General features: G+C 44.4%; 1 protein-coding gene across 2 annotated transcripts in view; it reads right to left on the bottom strand.

Moving 5' to 3' along the window:
- Nucleotides 1-773: 773 nt before the first annotated feature.
- LOC149820860 (U-box domain-containing protein 44-like) overlaps nt 774-17,382 on the bottom strand; it is a 145,559-nt gene continuing 128,950 nt past the window's right edge. The window contains exons 5-6 of one of the 2 annotated variants that reach the window (XM_089983845.1): nt 1,450-2,154; nt 1,199-1,330 (exon numbers count right to left, since the gene is read on the bottom strand). In XM_089983845.1, coding sequence (XP_089839971.1) covers nt 1,323-1,330; nt 1,450-2,154 — 713 coding nt within the window. In that variant the 3' untranslated portion in view covers nt 1,199-1,322. Of the gene's footprint in view, nt 2,155-17,382 lie in introns of both variants that reach the window. The other variant, XM_089983844.1, reaches the window with a different exon arrangement.

Below are 17,382 nucleotides of genomic sequence, written 5' to 3'. Positions count from 1 at the left end.
ATCATATTACTTTGTGTTTCCTTTTCAATTTTCATGCACGTGCATAATTGCTTCACAACCGTATCCCGCTTCATACTACTTTTTAACACTCGTTTCCCTTCTGCTCCATGGACTGTTTCTCGCACCCAATTCGTTTATGGTCGACAACATATCTCTCTCTCTCTCTCTCAAAATGTATCAGAGAAGGCACAAATGCTCATTTGCAATGGTGTCAACCACAGACTTGGGAAAGTCAGTGAAAGCAGAGTAGCAGCTGACAGCAACACCACCTACTACAACGCCCCTAACTAAAATACAAACACCTGATCCATCCCCAGAAGGAACCACATAGACGTGCTTAATATGGACTCGTATCTGGACCATCTAAATAGAGTTTGAAGTGGACCTTATAAAACCTGCACCTCCAGATTTCAGTCCCAACAAGCAAACCAGTTACTTGGACATTTGGCTTGGCACAAAGACAAGAACATGCAAATTATTGATGAACCTGCAGCCTCAACAGGGTTTCTATCTTGCACTATGGGTATTATCATGACATCTACTAACCTCACTGGTAATCAAAGAATTTATTGAGTGATTCACGCATCAGGCCCTACAAATGTGATTTCTGAACTTTGTTTAGCAAGAAACGCATATTTCATATTATGATAGTTTAACATTTTAAGAAGTTTCCATCCGGAAACCTAAAATTAACGACACACAATACACAAAAATTAAGTTTATCCAAATCATGTTTCTAGTCAAAAAGACCATGCATGGGAAACGCAGAGGTATAGTAGAAAACAACTGCAACTATGACTTTCGGTTTTATAGTGCAGCATTGTCGTCAATACAAAATATTTAGCCATATGAATAAAGAAAGCAGATCAATACATAAAATATCGCCACCTTTTTAAATTACACCTTTGCAGATGTCGTAGTAATAAAAAAATTATAATCATACAAGAACCGTATGCCACTATGCATGAATCCCTGCAGCTATATGTACAGAACTACGGAGAGATTCTCATTTATTGATGCAGGACGAGCAATGAGAGTGATTTTAAAATCATCTTCCTCGAGGTTGATAAGAGTCCCTCCCACCAACTCCTGACAATTGCTTCAAGTTAGTGAGAGAATCTTGTGCAAGCTTCTTGGTGTTGGCATTTCCATATTTGAAGGCATCTACTAAAGCCTTTACCAACCCTTGGTCAATTGAGTATGCCTGTGCTTGGCTTTCGACTCTCAAGATTTTCTCCACCATCCAGATGACCTTCTCTTGAAGAATACTTGGTCTGAGAGATGTGAATAGGCTCATTAATGCCTGCACGGCACCTAAGTGATCAAGCTCCTGTACAGTTTGTTTTAGATTATGTGGATCAGAAACAAGTGTAGACAGCGCCTCCACTGCTGCCTTCTGAGCACTACTCTCATCATTTAAAAGTTCCACAAGCGGTTTGACTGCATTACCTTTTAGCAGGCAGAAGGTGTTATCTTCATCACATGCAGCATTGTGCACTGGACATGATACACGTAGTGGAGGTGGCTTACAACATACAAAAATCAAAGAAAGGGAAAATTCTTTTCGGGCTTGAGGTTCGGCAGCTCGAATTGCAACCCATGACTGTGCAGCCTCTGACAAGTACTGCAACCCATGAGCAGCTCGTTGTTTGACTCTTGCTTGTGAAGAGCGGCAAAGCAACTCTATGAAAACAGCCATTAAATGGTTTTCTTTAACTCCACCAAGTATTTCTGGGTCAGAACTTCTAGTGAAGTGAGCTAAGAGACCAAGAAGGCCTTCCACCAGGCTTGAAGATACCCTGAATCTCCTCCCCACTGAACTGTTGTGTTGCTCTTTTAGAATAGAGACAATCCATATCATCAGCCTGGCGCCAAGGACTATTTTCACCTCATCATCTGACAGGGTAAGATTAGCAAGTATACATGCAGCCAAGGCTCTCTCTTCATCTGAACTGTCTTCATCCAGTAACTTCTCTTTGAGAAAGGTCAGCTTGTTAGCACTTCTGAGCTCATAAACCAGAGCGTGCTCCACCTTTTCAGACAGAACATTCGCAAGCCTGAAAGCATATAGCCTATGTTCAGCTTCAGGATGCCCGAGAAATGATGTAACGATTGAAATCCCATTGCCAGTGTTTATATGAGTGGCTGCAACTTCTGCATACAAAGAGAACAATTACTAGATTAATATGGGCTAAATCAGCAGATAGCACTGCACATAACTTCTGAATTCTCTCTCTCTCTCTCTCTCTCTCTCAAATGCTACAAATAAAAGGTTGAAATGCAAGTAAAGATAATCAACGTAGATGAAAATTAGTTAAAGTAGAAAAGTACGTACCTTATCATATATAGATGTGTTTTTTAAAGCATAGACATATGTAATCTGATATATAAGATGCATGGTAACAGATATCGATGTTCTGAAAATTTTCTCATCTTTTCAAGAAACCAAATATTGGAAAAATATTTTGCAATATTCACAAGACTACAGCAGGATTTACAAAATCTTGTGAAACCTCCATATGTGGTTTTTAAGTGCATTGTTAGAGGCGTTAAAGGTGTAAGCCCCTCTAGTTTAAACGAGCCACAAGGCTTAAGCCTTTATCATAGTGAAAGAGGCCCATGCCTCTTTTACAAAGAGGCCTACACCTCTTTATGAGGCTTAAGCCTTTACGAGAAGGCATGGGCCTCTCAATTAATGGTTATGTGTTTTATGCATCATAAACAAGGAACCTTTAATGTTTATCTCAAATGACAATCAAGCCCCTAATTGATAATACCATTTATTTGTATTATTAATTAAGTAAATAATAAGAAAAAGAAAAAGTGGTATGCTTTAGGCACCCTTTTAACATAACATTACCTAAAATCCATTCAAAAGTATAAAAAAGATATAGGAGTGCATTGCAAGACAACAAAGGAGACGCCCCAATGAAATAAATTCATGGGGTGTCTCCTAGGCTATTATATTAATATATTGGGCATTGTAATAGGCAATACCCATTATGGGTATTTTTGTTCTTATTGTTTAATAGGGGCACATTTGTCTTTTCTTTTTTCCTTTTCATAACGGCTTTTTGGTCTTTTGACCAAATGGAGCTGTTGGGAGCTCCCAATGGCTCTATTTTTAGCCGTTGGGAGCATCCCAACGGCTGTATCGAGCTCTCTTGTTGTATATAAAGGGGATCTCCCCCTTCTCTCATTTCATGTTTTTCAAAGCATTCTCTGGAAAAAAGATTCTTTATTTTTTACTTGTGTTTCAAGCTCATAAGTGACTCTTTTGTATGTGATCATGTATTGACCCATAAGTGGTCATTGTGCCATTATTGTGTTCTTGTAAGCCCATAAGAGAATCTACTTGTGCTTTTGTATATCATTACATGATATCTGAGTTAAGGACCCTTGGAGAGTATTGTTCATGATTGATCAAAGGACCGAGTGCTTGTGGTGTTGAAGGACATGTTCGCGATCTCTCACTTCTTCTTTTCGCTTCCATCTCTCATATCTTTTTATTCTCTTTTTCTATGGATCATAACTTAAAGATTGAACTTGCTTTCAAGCTCAATGGGAGCAACTACATGATGTGATCCGTGGCAATGGAGAACCACCTCAAGGAGAAGAAATTATGTGGATACCTAATGGGCACCATTCTTGAACCCCAACTCATGCTCACCAAGCTTGAGGGAGATATCCAAAAGCTTCTTGAAGGAGATGAAAGAACGAAGGTTATTTACGACTATCAAATGAAAGTTGAAGATTGAGAAAACAATCATGCCAAAATTTTAGTATAGTTTATGAACAATGTAGATATTAAGATTTGTGCCAATATTGACAAGTTTAGAAAGGCAAATGAAGCATGGCTATTTATGAAAGGCATGTATACCCAAAGGGATCTTGTAATGCAATATTACTTGCAAGACAAAATTAGATATAAAACAAAGAGATCTGAGTGTTAGGGAATTTTTTAGTGTCTTGTCCCCTCTATGGGATGAGTTGTCACTTTTGAAACCTAAGTAGGTAGCTTTCGAAGATGTGGAACTTAGGTGGGAGCAAGTGGAGAAAGAACATTGCTTTTAATTTTTGCATGGGTTGTGTCTTGAATACGAATAAGTAAGATCATCTATTCTACAAAGGACTACTCCCTTGCTTATAGAAGTCCTGGATCAAGTTTGTCAAGAAGAAACTCGTCTTGGCATGATGAGAGAGAGTGATGACGTGTTGGCGGTCTCTAGGCTCGGTAAAAATGTCAAGACATATAGGCCTACTCACTTTGAGAGGCAATACCACAATGGAGGCGCTTATCAATACAACAATGGAGGCTCTAGAAAAAAATGTCACTTTTGTAATAAGCCCGAGACATATCAAACTGGTTTACCCCCAACTCAAAAACAAAGTGACTTCCATTAAAAACTCCCGAAGAAAAATGAGGCCAACAAGGATGAAGGTGAAAGTTGAATAAGCCTAAATCAACTAACTATGGCACTCCAACAACTTTTAAATAATTCATTAATTTTGGGTGCCGCTATAGCTTTATCCTCACCTCGAGGGTATGTGTTATTGAATTCTTGACTTCATAGCTTCTTTTCATATGACCCCCTCATGAGAATGTTTTATCCAACATATGTACTAACTCAAAACTAACTTGTGTGTCTACCACTGATGGTACTTTTTTAAAAAATCAAAGTATTGAAACATTATCTTAGAACAATTCTCAAAAAAAAAATGTCCCAAAAGTTAGTCGTGCTAAAATTCAATTTAAATTTTTTTCCATTTCTCAAATCTCTGATCATGGATGTAAAATCTTCTTCTTATTTGAAGGTTGCTTCATGCAAGATTTCTTGTAACGCCCCAAAATCTCGACTTGTTAACTTTTGAAAGATATTTAGAAAACCTTTTAAAATTCAGAATTTTGGTTTTGAAAGTCAGCATAAGCATATTATCCTTTGAAAGACAAACAAGTCGACAATTCTGGGTACGTTAGGGTAAAAAACCAACATAAGCAAATTGGCAAAAAACAATTGGAGGACCAAAAATGAGTATATATATATATATGTCAAAATTTAGTTTGTACAACTTTAGAGGTTTACTACTGTGAGCAAAAGTACAAAAAGGGCAAACAGAAGCAGGTAACCAAGATGCAGGCAGAAAGGAGTGAGATCTCGAGTCATCCTGCACTGCATCATCAACTGTCAAAAGCACCTATTTGTCACCTACCCATAAAACGGTTCTGTTTTATGAAAAACTAGTAGGTGCGCAAAGAAATTGTAACGCCTCAAAATTTCGACTTGTGATTTCGAAAACCTTATCGAAAAACTCTTTCAAAGATTTAAAGTTTAATATTTAAAAACAACAGCGGAAGGCATTTAGAAAGGAACACAAGTCAACAATCCTGGGTACGTTAGCTGAAAAACCATCATTCACATGTACAACATCTTAAAGAAATTTAAGAAATAAGGCAATCGATTAAAATCTGCAGTTTATTACAAAATGAGCCTTTTATTCCAAAGTTCAATAAGTCTAAGAAAAACTCCAAAAAGTCCCAGAGCCAAGCCGCCAGCAGAAAGAAAATGAATCTTGATCCACGTTGCACCACGCCATCGGCCGCCAGTGAAGTCCTACTCCTCACCTGCCCATGAAATGGGTCAGTTTCATAACAAACTAGTAGGTGCACGAACAGATAAGTAGAATGAGAATAAAACAGGACATTCATGAGATAAGCAGTTATGATATTTAAGCAATTAAAGCAGTTGTAGTCTATTCTAGCAAATGTAATAAGTGCAAAGAGAAGCAGTGTAAGTCTCAGTCATCTATATCTATTCCTGAATATATTCTTTAAGTTCTGATATTAACTGGCCTGTGGGTACGCACAGACGCGAAACGTAGAAACAGCCGAGACCGATCCGGGGGTTTATTATGTCAGGTGTTTTCATTAACCCGGATGGCTGACTGAGTCCGCTCCTAAGGGGACGGTCAGTGACCAAGAGAGTAAATCCTCAAAGGCATTAATGGCCCATGGATGCATCCAACTTCTGCAGAAGTGTCTGTATTATACTTGGCATACTCGAATACTAAGAAACAAGAAGTCTCATACAAGATTCATCAGGCAATAACCAATAATGCATCTATAGTAACTTATAACAGTGAGCAAGGCAGAAATACAATAATAAGATCTTTCTAGCAAGGAGTCTACTCGTAGAGCTCACAATAAGCATGTAATTTCAAAACAAATACGGGAGCGGAAACACCATACAGACAATCACCAGTTAAGAAATTCTACGAGTAAGAATGCATGTCAAATAAACTATTCTATCACAGAATCCTTATAATTTATTTCATTCACACAAACCCTTCGTGCGACTTTCCCCTACCTCGGGATGTCGTGCAGCTGCGTGCGTCTACGCGTGTAGATGATACGAGGCTCGGGCCGCGGAGCCAGAGCGGGGGTCCGATACGAAGTCTGCAACAGTGCTACGTTAATTATCATGCGGAGCAAAAGAAGGACAATCCTGACTATAGGAAAAAGAGAGGCAGCAGAGGTGTGCCCCTGCTGGCCGAAAACAGACAAGTGGTGGGGGAACAAGCCCCTGCCTAAACATAGCGCAGCGGCAGGAGGTCACCCCTGCCGACGGCCACCAAGTGGCAGGGGCTGAGCCCCTGCCAACGGCACACAGTGGCAGGGGCTGAGCCCCTGCCGACAGCAATGGATGGCAGGGGGGCAGCCCCTGACGGAAGCATAAGGATGGCAGGGGGCCAGCCCCTGCCGGGAGCAAGAAGGGGCAGGGGCTGAGCCCCTGCCGACAGTACTGGACGGCAGGGGGGGCCAGCCCCTGCCGAAAACACAGGTCGGCAGGGCCAACCCCTGCCGACAGCACGAAGTGGCAGGGGCTGAGCCCCTGCCGACAACACAGATCGGCAAGGGGCCACCCCTGCCGACAGCACAGGTCGGCAGGGGTGGCCCCTTGGCACAGGGAGGCGGTGGGAGGCCACGGCAGCGGCTGTGAGCCGTCGGCCGGCCTCCCGGCGAGGTGACAGGAAGGGCGGTGAGGAAGAGAAGAGGGAGGAGAAGAGAAGAGGGAGGAGCATACCTAGGAGTGGGGGCCGGCGTCGGCGGCGGGCGCAGCAGGGAAGGAGACCGGCGCGGGGGAGGAAGCTCGAGAGGGCTGCGAGAGGGAGGCGAGACTCCCCTCGCCCTCCGACCTCTCTCTTAAAGGCGAAGGGGGGCACCGGAAGAGGAAACCCCTGGTGGGTTTCCCAAATCCTCCCGCAAGAGAAGGGGGAGAAGGGGGGGGGGAGTGCAGCGCTCGGGACCCTGCATCGAGTTACGCAAAACCCTAAAATAAAAAGGGGCCCGGGTCGGGTCCGGACCCGACCCGGCCCGGGTCCAAACAGATTTTTTTTTTTTTTAAATGGGATTTTACAGAAATGCAGTAAAGAACAAAATGCTAAAGCAAAGTAGAATAGCAACTATGGCAGTCCCACTGACTCTACAGCAAAGTAACTCAACAAAACAGTCCAACATAGTAAATAGAGTAACTCACAATGCATGCTCTTATCAATAAATTCTTGATTTCGCAGACAAGTAATAAAGAAAGTAGTCAAGAGCAGTAACAGTCAATCCCCCAAAAGCCTATAACTAACTTGAAGTGTGAGCAAGTTATTTTTAGTTTCGATATTAACTGGTCATGCGGGTACGCACATGGCATGAAACATAGAAACAGTCGAGATCGGTCTGAAGGTTTATTATGCTATGTCTTTTATGATACCCTGGATGGCTGACTGAGTCCGCTCCTAAGGGGACGACCAGTGGCCGAGAGAGTAAGTCCCCAAAGGTGTGTGTGTGGCTCATGGATGCATCCAACTGTAAGCTACCTTTTGTAGCCCATTTCCCCTAACTCCGATGACGGGGAAAGCCGGGTCTTTTGCCCGTAGGGTAACCGTTAACGACCTATCCATTGGAGTTTTGTACCATCCATTATCTCTCTTAATGAATCGTGGGAGGCGAATGGGTATGACGGGGGTTTCTTAACCATTGTCCCATTATATATGCTCTGGTCTGTTAGACTCACATGAGCATCTAGTTTGTGAAGGTGAAACATCATATTTTATGTGGTTCCAGCAAATGTGTTCATCGCACATTTTGAGGTTTCACCGACCTCTCATACTACCCATAGTAGTACACAATCCGTCCTTCTCTTAAGGCATGGCTACCAGGGTAGGCATGGGTATCTCAAAGGATAACCCAACCCATCATCTGACAAAGTAACTTATTATGTGCTCAGAGTACAACATAATCATACGAGGCTTAGAATCTCTGTGGATCCCCATGTATCTCCCAAGTGTCTCAACTTGGGGTAAAGCTAACTGCATCTAGCAGTGCACAGAAAAATGCTAGATTAGCCAAATCAAAAAAACGGGATTTGCATAGAGGAAATCCCTTTTTTGAGACTGGAGTGTCGGTACTCGATTTCGCATCTTTCATAAAAAGCGAGAATTGGTATATGCACCAGCACACCCTGCGAGACCTGCAATAGCAGAGTCACTCGAGGCAAGCCTTCGCTCCGAGTGTGACAATAGTAGCACGCGATAGCAAAAATAGAACGTAAAGGCAAAAGAGTACAACGAATTCATCAAGTACCATCACTAAAGTAGAGGCAGAAGGATAATCTTTTCATTTTTATATATTTATGTATTCTAGTATTTTGTTCATTTCTAGCCTTTTTGCGCGACTTGCCCCTACCTCAAGGGGTTGTGGTCTTGTATTCATTTGTGTGTAGGTATGAATGGGCTTGGGCCACGAGGCGCGAGGGTGCTCCGTTGTGAAAACTGTGAAAAGTCACATAGTTAGTGGACGAATACTATTTATAATGGAAAAACGAATAAAAAGGGCAGTGGTTTGGCCCCTGTTGAAAAACAAAAAGGCGACAGGGGTATGGCTCCTGCCGACTTTTCTGGATGTGCAGGCAGCGGCAGGGGCTAAGCACCTGCTGATTTGTCCAAAAGTTTGAAAGAGGGTGGTAGGGGCCCGACCCCTACCAACCCATCCTAGAAATAGCCAGGCGGCAAGAGCAAAGCCCTTGCCAAAATAAAACAGGGGTTGGCAGGGGCTCTGCCCCTGCCGAAAAATGTCAATTGGCAAGGGCTTTTACCTCTGCCGAGAAAGAAGAATCGACAAGGGCAAAAGCCCATGCTAGAAGGAACAAATGGCAAGGGCAAAGCCCGAGCCGAAAAACGCCAGTCGGTAGGGGCTTTGCCCCTGCAGGAAAATGAGAGAGACAGGGGGTGAAGCCCCCCTTTCTGCCAAAGATTGCAGAGAAAAAACCAAGGCAGGGGGCTAAGACCCCCTACCAATGTCGTTTTGATAGAGGAGACAGGTGGCAGCCTGGCGGAAATCGACTAAGTAAGAAGAGAAAGGAGGTGGAGGAGGGTGTGTCGGGGTTACCTGAGATTTCCGGCGACGCAGCTGCTTTCAGCGAGTCACAGATCGAGGGCAGAGAAAGAATGGGAAAAGAGGAGACAACGTCAGGGGTCGCCTGAGAACGCGGAAAAGGAGAGGGAAAGTGTGTTTCCGGCAGCCGGTGAGGCTGCCGGAAAATAAAGAGAGGGGGATGAGGGCGGTGGTTTCCAGGTGGAGGCGGTGGTCGTCGCATGGGAGCGGTGGTCGTCGCGTGGGGGAGGGGCTCGCCGGTTGTCCCTCCACTGCGTGCTTTGTTTTTTTAAAGCATGCAGTCGATGGCAGCGAGGCGATGCCCGACCCGAATGCATGCTTGGATCTGGGTCGGGTTCGGATCAGGATCCGACTCGGGTCCAACAATTTTTTTTCTCAAGGATTTTATATCCTACCCCTCTTAAAAGAATTTTGTTCGCGAAATATCATTACGTTCATGGTTTGAAGTATAAGTCATGGTATTTCTCCCTGATATCACCCTCAAGCTCCCAAGTACATTCGTCGATCCCATGATGCTGCCATGGAACCTTGACAAAAGATAGTCTTCATTCTCAACACTCAGTTGCGACGATCAACTATCTCTACCGGCCTTTCTTCGAATGTCAAATCCTTTTGAATGTCCATATCATCATAGTGAATGATGTGCGACGGGTCATGAATGTACTTTCTCAGCATGGACACGTGGAAGACATTATGGATTTGGGCGTACTGAGGGGGTAATGTCACACGATAGGCCGCTTCACCAATCCGATCTAAGATCTCGAAGGGTCCAACGAACCTGGGACTAAGATTTCCCTTTTTCCTGAACCGAAAAACACTCTTCTTCGGGGATACTTTAACAAACACCTTATCACCAGTCGAGAAAGTAAGCTCTCGGCGACACCGATCGGCATAACTCTTCTGCTGACTTTGATCCGTACAGAGTCGCTCTTGGATCATCTGCACATGTTGCATGTAATGTCGAAGCACTATCGGCGACTCCAGCTTCCTTTCGTCAACCTTATCCCAGCATACAAGCGATCGGCAAGGTCTCCCATACAAGGCTTCGTAAGGACCCATGCCAATGCAAAGTGTGGTAGCTATTGTTATATGCAAACTCTGTCAAGCTGATATGATAATCTCATTCCCCTTTCCAATCCATCATGCAGGCTTGCAACATGTCTTCTAAGGTCTGGATAGTGTGCTCAGACTGCCCATCAGTCTGAGGATGGAAAGCAGTGCTAAATTTCAACTTTGTGCCCAAAGTCTGCTGAAGTTGTCCCCAAAACCTCAAGGTAAACCTCGGATCACGATCAGATATAATGGAGACTGGCACTCCGTGCAGTCTCACGATCTCTCGAACATACAAGTTTGTTAAGTTGTCCAGCGACTGACCAAGACGAGTAGGTAGAAAATGTGTCGATTTGGTGAGTTTATCAACGATCACCCAAATCGCATTGTGCTTTCTCTGTGTCCTTGATAGACCAACAATGAAATCCATGGTGATGTCCTCCCACTTCCACTGTGAGATCTTTATCCGCTGCATCACCCCACCCGGTCGTTGGTGCTCAATCTTGACCTGTTGGAATGTCAAGCACTTTGAGATGTACTCAACCACGTCTTGCCTCATGCCACTCCACCAATAACTTTGTTGCAGGTCCTTAAACATCTTGGTGCCTCCAGGGTGGATAGTGTACTTGAACTTATGGGCTTCCGCTAGGATTTCCTCCTTAAAAGGAGGGTCATGCGGGACCCAAAGGCGATCTTTGAGCCATATACTGTCCTCCCTTCCCAGGTGAAAGGGTACCATCATGCAAGGCTTGGGCTCTCAGTCCCACATAACGTGAATCACCCTTCTGCCCGGCAATGATCCTTGCAAGCAATTCAGGTCAAACCACCAGATTCGACAAACAAATCGAGTCTGGTGTGGAGGCGAATGGTTTCCTTGAAACCAAGTCTTCGATCAACTTTCATCATGTAGATAGTACATTGACCAAAGCTCCTGACGACTTACGGTTGAGGGCGTCTGTACCACATTCGCCTTTCCCGGGTGGTAGGAAAGAGTAAAATCATAGTCTTTGAGAAACTCAAGCCATCGACGTTGCCGCATATTAAACTCCTTCTGGGAGAAAAGATATTTGAGGCTCTTATGATCCGTGAAGGCCTCAAACTGTTCTCCGTACAAATAGTATCGCCATATCTTCAATACGAAGACAATGGCGGCCAACTCCAGATCGTGCATCAGATAGTTCCTCATGAGGCTTAAGCTGACGCGAGGCATATGCAATAACTCTCCCATTCTGCATGAGTACACCACCTATGCCTAACCCCGAGGCGTCGGTGTAAATCACAAATCTGCCTTGGTCAGAAGGCAAGGCCAACACAGGAGCAGTAGTAAGTTGCTCCTTCAAAAACTGGAAGTTGTCCTCGCATTTGTCGTCCTATACAAACTTGGCTTCCTTGTTATCCTGAATAAATTTTCGATAATACCCAGCGAGACCAAGGAAACTCATGATATCGCGAACATTCCTTGGTTGCTGCCAGTTTAGCATTGCCTCGACTTTTGCAGGATCAACAGATACTCCTTCCTTAGAGATGACGTGTCCCAAAAACATCACCCTTTCTGACCAGAACTCACACTTGGAGAACTTGGTGAACAATTGTTCTTTTCGCAAGGTCTCTAAGACAATACTCAGGTGCTTCTGGTGTTGCTCTCAATTTTCTGAGTAAATTAAAATATCATCGATAAAAACAATCACGAAGGTGTCCAAAATGGCTTATACCCTGTTCATAAGATGCATAAATGTCACGGGAGCGTTTATGAGTCCAAAGGGCATAACAGTGAACTCATAGTACCCATATCTGGTTCGAAAGGCAGTCTTAGAGACATCACTATCCTTGATCTTAAGTTGATGGTATCCTGATCTAAGATCAATCTTTGAGGAGATGTTGTCCTTCTGCAGCTGGTCGAAAAGATCTTCCAAGTGAGGCAAAGGGTACTTATTCTTGGCCATGGCCTAGTTGAGCATCCTATAGTTGATGCATAACCTTAGGGATTTATCCTTCTTCTTTACGAATAACACAGGAGCTCCCCAGGGAGACACATTGGAGCAAATAAATCTCTTATCTAACAGCTCCTGGAGTTGCTTCTTAAGCTCCTCGAGCTCAGCAGGCGCCATTCAGTATGGTGCCTTAGAGATAGGCGTAGTGCCCAGTGGCAACTCAATACAGAATTTCACCTCTCAGGGTGGTGGAAGGCCCGACAGCTCCTGAGGAAAAACGTCTGGAAAGTCCCGAACCACGTCCAACTCGTTGATGGGAATAGGCACTGAATTTGATTGGATGATGCTGACTAAGAAAGCGGTACATCCCTTACGCATATAGCTTTGTGCCTTTAGCGATGAGATCATCCTTGTCGCACGTACTGATTTGGGAACTCAAAATTTCACCCTCGAAAATCCTGGAGGGGACAAAACAATCTTGCCATCGTGGCAGAGGACCTTGGTATGGTACTTGTGCAACCAATCCATGCCTAGGATTATATCAAACTCTGTCATCTCAAGCAAGATGGCACATGCAGGCAAGTGTCGATCTGCAATAATTATGTCCAACTCAGGTATGTAGGTGGCGCATATCATATTCTTCCCCGTTGGGTTATATACGTCTAGTACCGTGTGCAGTTAAGCTACATGTACAGACAATTGAGCAGCAAACTTTGCAGAAATAAAAGTATACGTAGCACCACAATCAAAAAGCATAAAGGCGGCCTGATCAGCGACTAAAAGAGTACCTTGAACGAGGTCTCCCTTGGTCAATTGCTCGAACATGGTGGCGTAAACTCGTCCAGGCTTCTTCTTGACATCGCTAGACTGTAGTTGTTGTTGATGTTGCGGCCGAGGAGGCTGGGGTGCACCGCCCGTTCTTTGGAGGTCATCCACTTTCTTTTTGTGGCGATCGCAAATGAAGTGGCCCATCTTGCCACAATACAGACAGTCACCTATCTCGCGAAGACAGGGTTGGCCGACATGCGACCTCCTGCACAACGGGCCGGCATCTCTAGAAGGCTGACGGGCGGTGGAGGGCCCTAGTGGCATTGCCTCTTTGCCGGAGGACCCTGCTTCCATCCTCCTTCGGTCTTCAAGGGAAAAGGCGGCCGCCGAACGTGGCCGCCAGATGGGGTCTTTTTCTGCTCACCACCTGTCGTCGATAGCTTCTTGGCTTGGGTGCTTTTCGAACGCTCCCACTCTTCATTCAAGAGCGTGGCTATTGCAACAGCCGTGGAAAAAGTCGTTGGCATGCTCGTAAGGACCCGATATTTGAGTCTCTCCTTCAAGCCTCGGATGAACTTTCCTGCTCTTTCACGTTCATCCTCAAATAGGCTGGGGTAGTAATATTCCAATCGCTGAAAATTGGTGACGTACTAGCCCAAGTTCGAGCTACCCTGACACAACTCCAAAAACTCGACTTTCCTCTTTTCTCTAGCGTGTGGGGGAAAATAGTTTCCAAGGAACACCTTTTTAAAGGCCTCCCAGGGGACCACCTCGGCATCCGAGAGCTGGGCGTCCAACGTCGTATCCCACCACTCGCGGGCATCGTCTTTCAATCGAAAAGACCCAAACAAGGTCCTTTTCTCCTCAAGGATGGAGAGAACCCGAAATACTCTTTTTGTCTCTTTGACCCAGTGCTTTGCCATGTTCGGGTCTACTCTGGCTGAGAAAGTAGGAGGATCAAGCTTTAAAAACTTCTCAAAAGTAACACTCGACTCTAAGGTGGGATCCCGCTGTGTGAGGACCTGACTCCTGATCGCCTCGACCAAGGTGTTGAGGGTATCGATAACGAATCCCCTCTGCTCGGACCAATCGTCAGTCGAGTCTTCGTTTGAGCTCCTTCTCATCCTTAAAAATAACACAAGGTACCGGTCAGAAAATAAGGAACTTGTTAAGGAAGGTACAACATTTCATAATTTTTAGTTCATTATAAAGAGATAGTCCATACACAAGTCAAGCAGTGCACAAAGGAGTTTGCAGACTCCATACAAAAACTCTCGCAGGTACTACCTCCCCTCAGGGACGGCTAGTAAACTGCCTTAGATACTCTCTCGTGTTGCATGTGCGCTTAAGGGGAAAAGGAGGTTTTTCATCGCATGAGGTCTCCTGCCCATAGAGGGGCGTCGAAGGAGTGTATTCTGGTGAGTTAGAATAATATTTTGACGAATCTGAGATGCATATTGGAGAGTTATTAACACTCATTGGTGAATTTGGTGTGGGTGAGTAAGTAGGTGAGGCATTCCCCGCAACGCCGGCTGTGTGTGGAAGTATCTCATCATCCCATGAAAGTTGGTTTAAGTCGATCTAAACTGGGAAGTCACAACCCCACGACCTTGTACTGTTGTCATCCTGTCATGATCTGCCTTAAGAAGGCAGCTGATGGTGCATCCTAAATCTCCACAATAGACACACTCAGCTCGAACCTCGAGGGGAATATCCTCCTCTGGTGAGTCAGATGTAGAGTGATGAATCTGCACGTGGGACGATACGTGACCACGCTCTCTATGGTACACTGAAGCCCATGTTGAAGCTAGGGGTGCCTGATAAATTGCTGGAAGCGCAACACCCTGTTCGTCGGTAAAGGTGGGTAGGGGTGGGTGATTAGCCCAGTATCCACCCAGGACATCATACATCCCCCATTTTCCACAAAAGGGCCCCTCCCCCTTGCAGACTGACCACACGTCCGACGCGTGCCTCTACTCGGGTCGCTCCAGATCCAGCGTGAGGATCCATACTCAAACAAATCTATAAACAATAACGAGAATAAGAAATTTAGTTAATAAAAAAAAATTCTTACAACGTGATGGGATGCCCGATGATCAAAGTTCACCTCTGTATGACCTGCTCTGATAGCAAAAGTGTAACGCCCCAAAATCTTGACTTGTTAACTTTTGAAAGATATTTAGAAAACCTTTCAAAATTCAGAATTTTGGTTTTGAAAGTCAGCAGAAGCATACTATCCTTTGAAAGACAAACAAGTCGACAATTCTGGGTACATTAGGGTAAAAACTAGCATAAGCAAATTGGCAAAAAATAGTTGGAGGACCAAAAATGAGTGTATATATATATGTCAAAAATTAGTTTGTACAAATTTGGGGATTTACCCTTGTGAACAAAAGTACAAAAAAGGAAAACATAAGCAAGTAACCAGGATGCAGGCAGAAAGGGGTGAGATCTTGAGTCATCCTGCATCGCGTCATCAGCTGTCAGAAGCACATATTTGTCACCTACCTATAAAATGGGTCAGTTTCACGAAAAACTAGTAGTTGTGCAAAGAAAGGCAGTAAAGAACAAAGTGTTAAAGCAAAGTAAAATAAGCGACTATGGACTCTACAACAAAGTAACTCAGCAAAACAGTCCAGCATAGTAAGCATAGTAACTCACAATGCATGCTCTTATCAATAAATTCTTGATTTCACGGACAAGTAATAAAGAAAGTAGTCAAGTGCAGTAACAGTCAATCCCCCAAAAGCCTATAACTAACTTGAAGTGTGAGCAAGTTATTTCTAATTTCGATATTAACTTGCCATGCGGGTACGCACATGGCACGAAACATAGAAACAGCCGAGACCGGCCGGGGGGTTATTATGCTGTCTTTTATGATACCCTGGATAGTTGACTGAGTCCGCTCCTAAAGGGACGGACGGTGGCCGAGAAAGTAAGTCCCCAAAGGCGTGTGTGTGGCCCATGGATGCATCCAACTGTAAGCTACCTTTTATAGCCCATTTCCCCTAATTCCGATAATGGGGAAAACTGGGTTTTTTGCCCGTAGGGTGGCCATTAGCGACCTGTACATCGGAGTTTTGTACCATCCATTCTCTCTCTTAATGAACCGTGGGATGTGAACGGGGACGATGGGGGTTTCTTAACCGTCGTCCCATTCTATATGCTCTGGTCTGCTAGACCCACATGAGCATCCAGCCTGTGAAGGCGCATCATCACATTTTATGTGGTTCTAGCAAATGTGTCCATTGCATGTTTCAAGGTTTCATCAACCTCTCATACTACCCATAGTAGTAAACAGTCTGTCCTTCTCTAAAGGCACGGCTAGTAGGGTAGGCATGGGTATCTCAAAGGATAACCCAACCCATCATCTGACAAAGTAACTTATTATGTGCTCAGAGTACAACAGAATCATACGAGGCTTAGAATCTCTGTGGATCCCCATGTATCTCCCAAGTGTCTCAACTTGGGGTAAAGCTAACTGCATCTAGCAGTGCACAGAAAAATGCTAGATTAGCCAAATCAAAAAAACGGGATTTGCATAGAGGAAATCCCTTTTTTCGAGACTGAAGTGTCGGTACTCGATTTCACATCTTTCATAAATAGCGAAATTCGGTATGCGCACCAGCACACCCTGCAAGGCCTGCAATAGCAGACTCACTCGAGGCAAGCCTTCACTCCGGGTGTGATAACAGTAGCATGCGATAGCAAAAATAGAACGTAAAGGCAGAAGAGTACAATGAATTCATCAAGTACCATCACTAAAGTAGAGGCAGAAGGAAATACATAAAGTAAATAATCTTTTTATTTTTATATATTTATGTATTCTAGCATTTTGTTCATTTCTAGCCTTTTTTCGTGACTTGCCCCTACCTCAAGGGGTTGTGGTCTTGTATTCATCTGCGTGTGCAGGTACGAATGGGCTCAGGCCACGGGGCGCGAGGGTGCTCCATCGTGAAAACTGTGAAAAGTCACATAGTTAGTGGACGAATACTATTTATAATAGAAAAATGAACAAAAAGGGTAGTGGCTTGGCCCTTGCTGAAAAACAAAAAGGCGACAGGGGTATGGCTCTTGCCGACTTTTCTAGATGCGCAGGAAGCGGCAGGGGCTAAGCACCTGCAGATTTGTGGTTGAAAGATGGTGGCAGGGGCCCGGCCCCTGCCAACCCATCCTAGAAATAGCCAAGCG

This window comes from Nuphar pumila, chromosome 12, assembly GCF_984573655.1.
Source record: "Nuphar pumila chromosome 12, dmNupPumi1.hap1.1, whole genome shotgun sequence".
In the NCBI taxonomy this organism is placed as follows: Eukaryota; Viridiplantae; Streptophyta; class Magnoliopsida; order Nymphaeales; family Nymphaeaceae; genus Nuphar; species Nuphar pumila.
The sequence above is the reverse complement of the archived record's forward strand: the minus strand, read 5'-3'. Positions and strand labels throughout refer to the sequence as shown.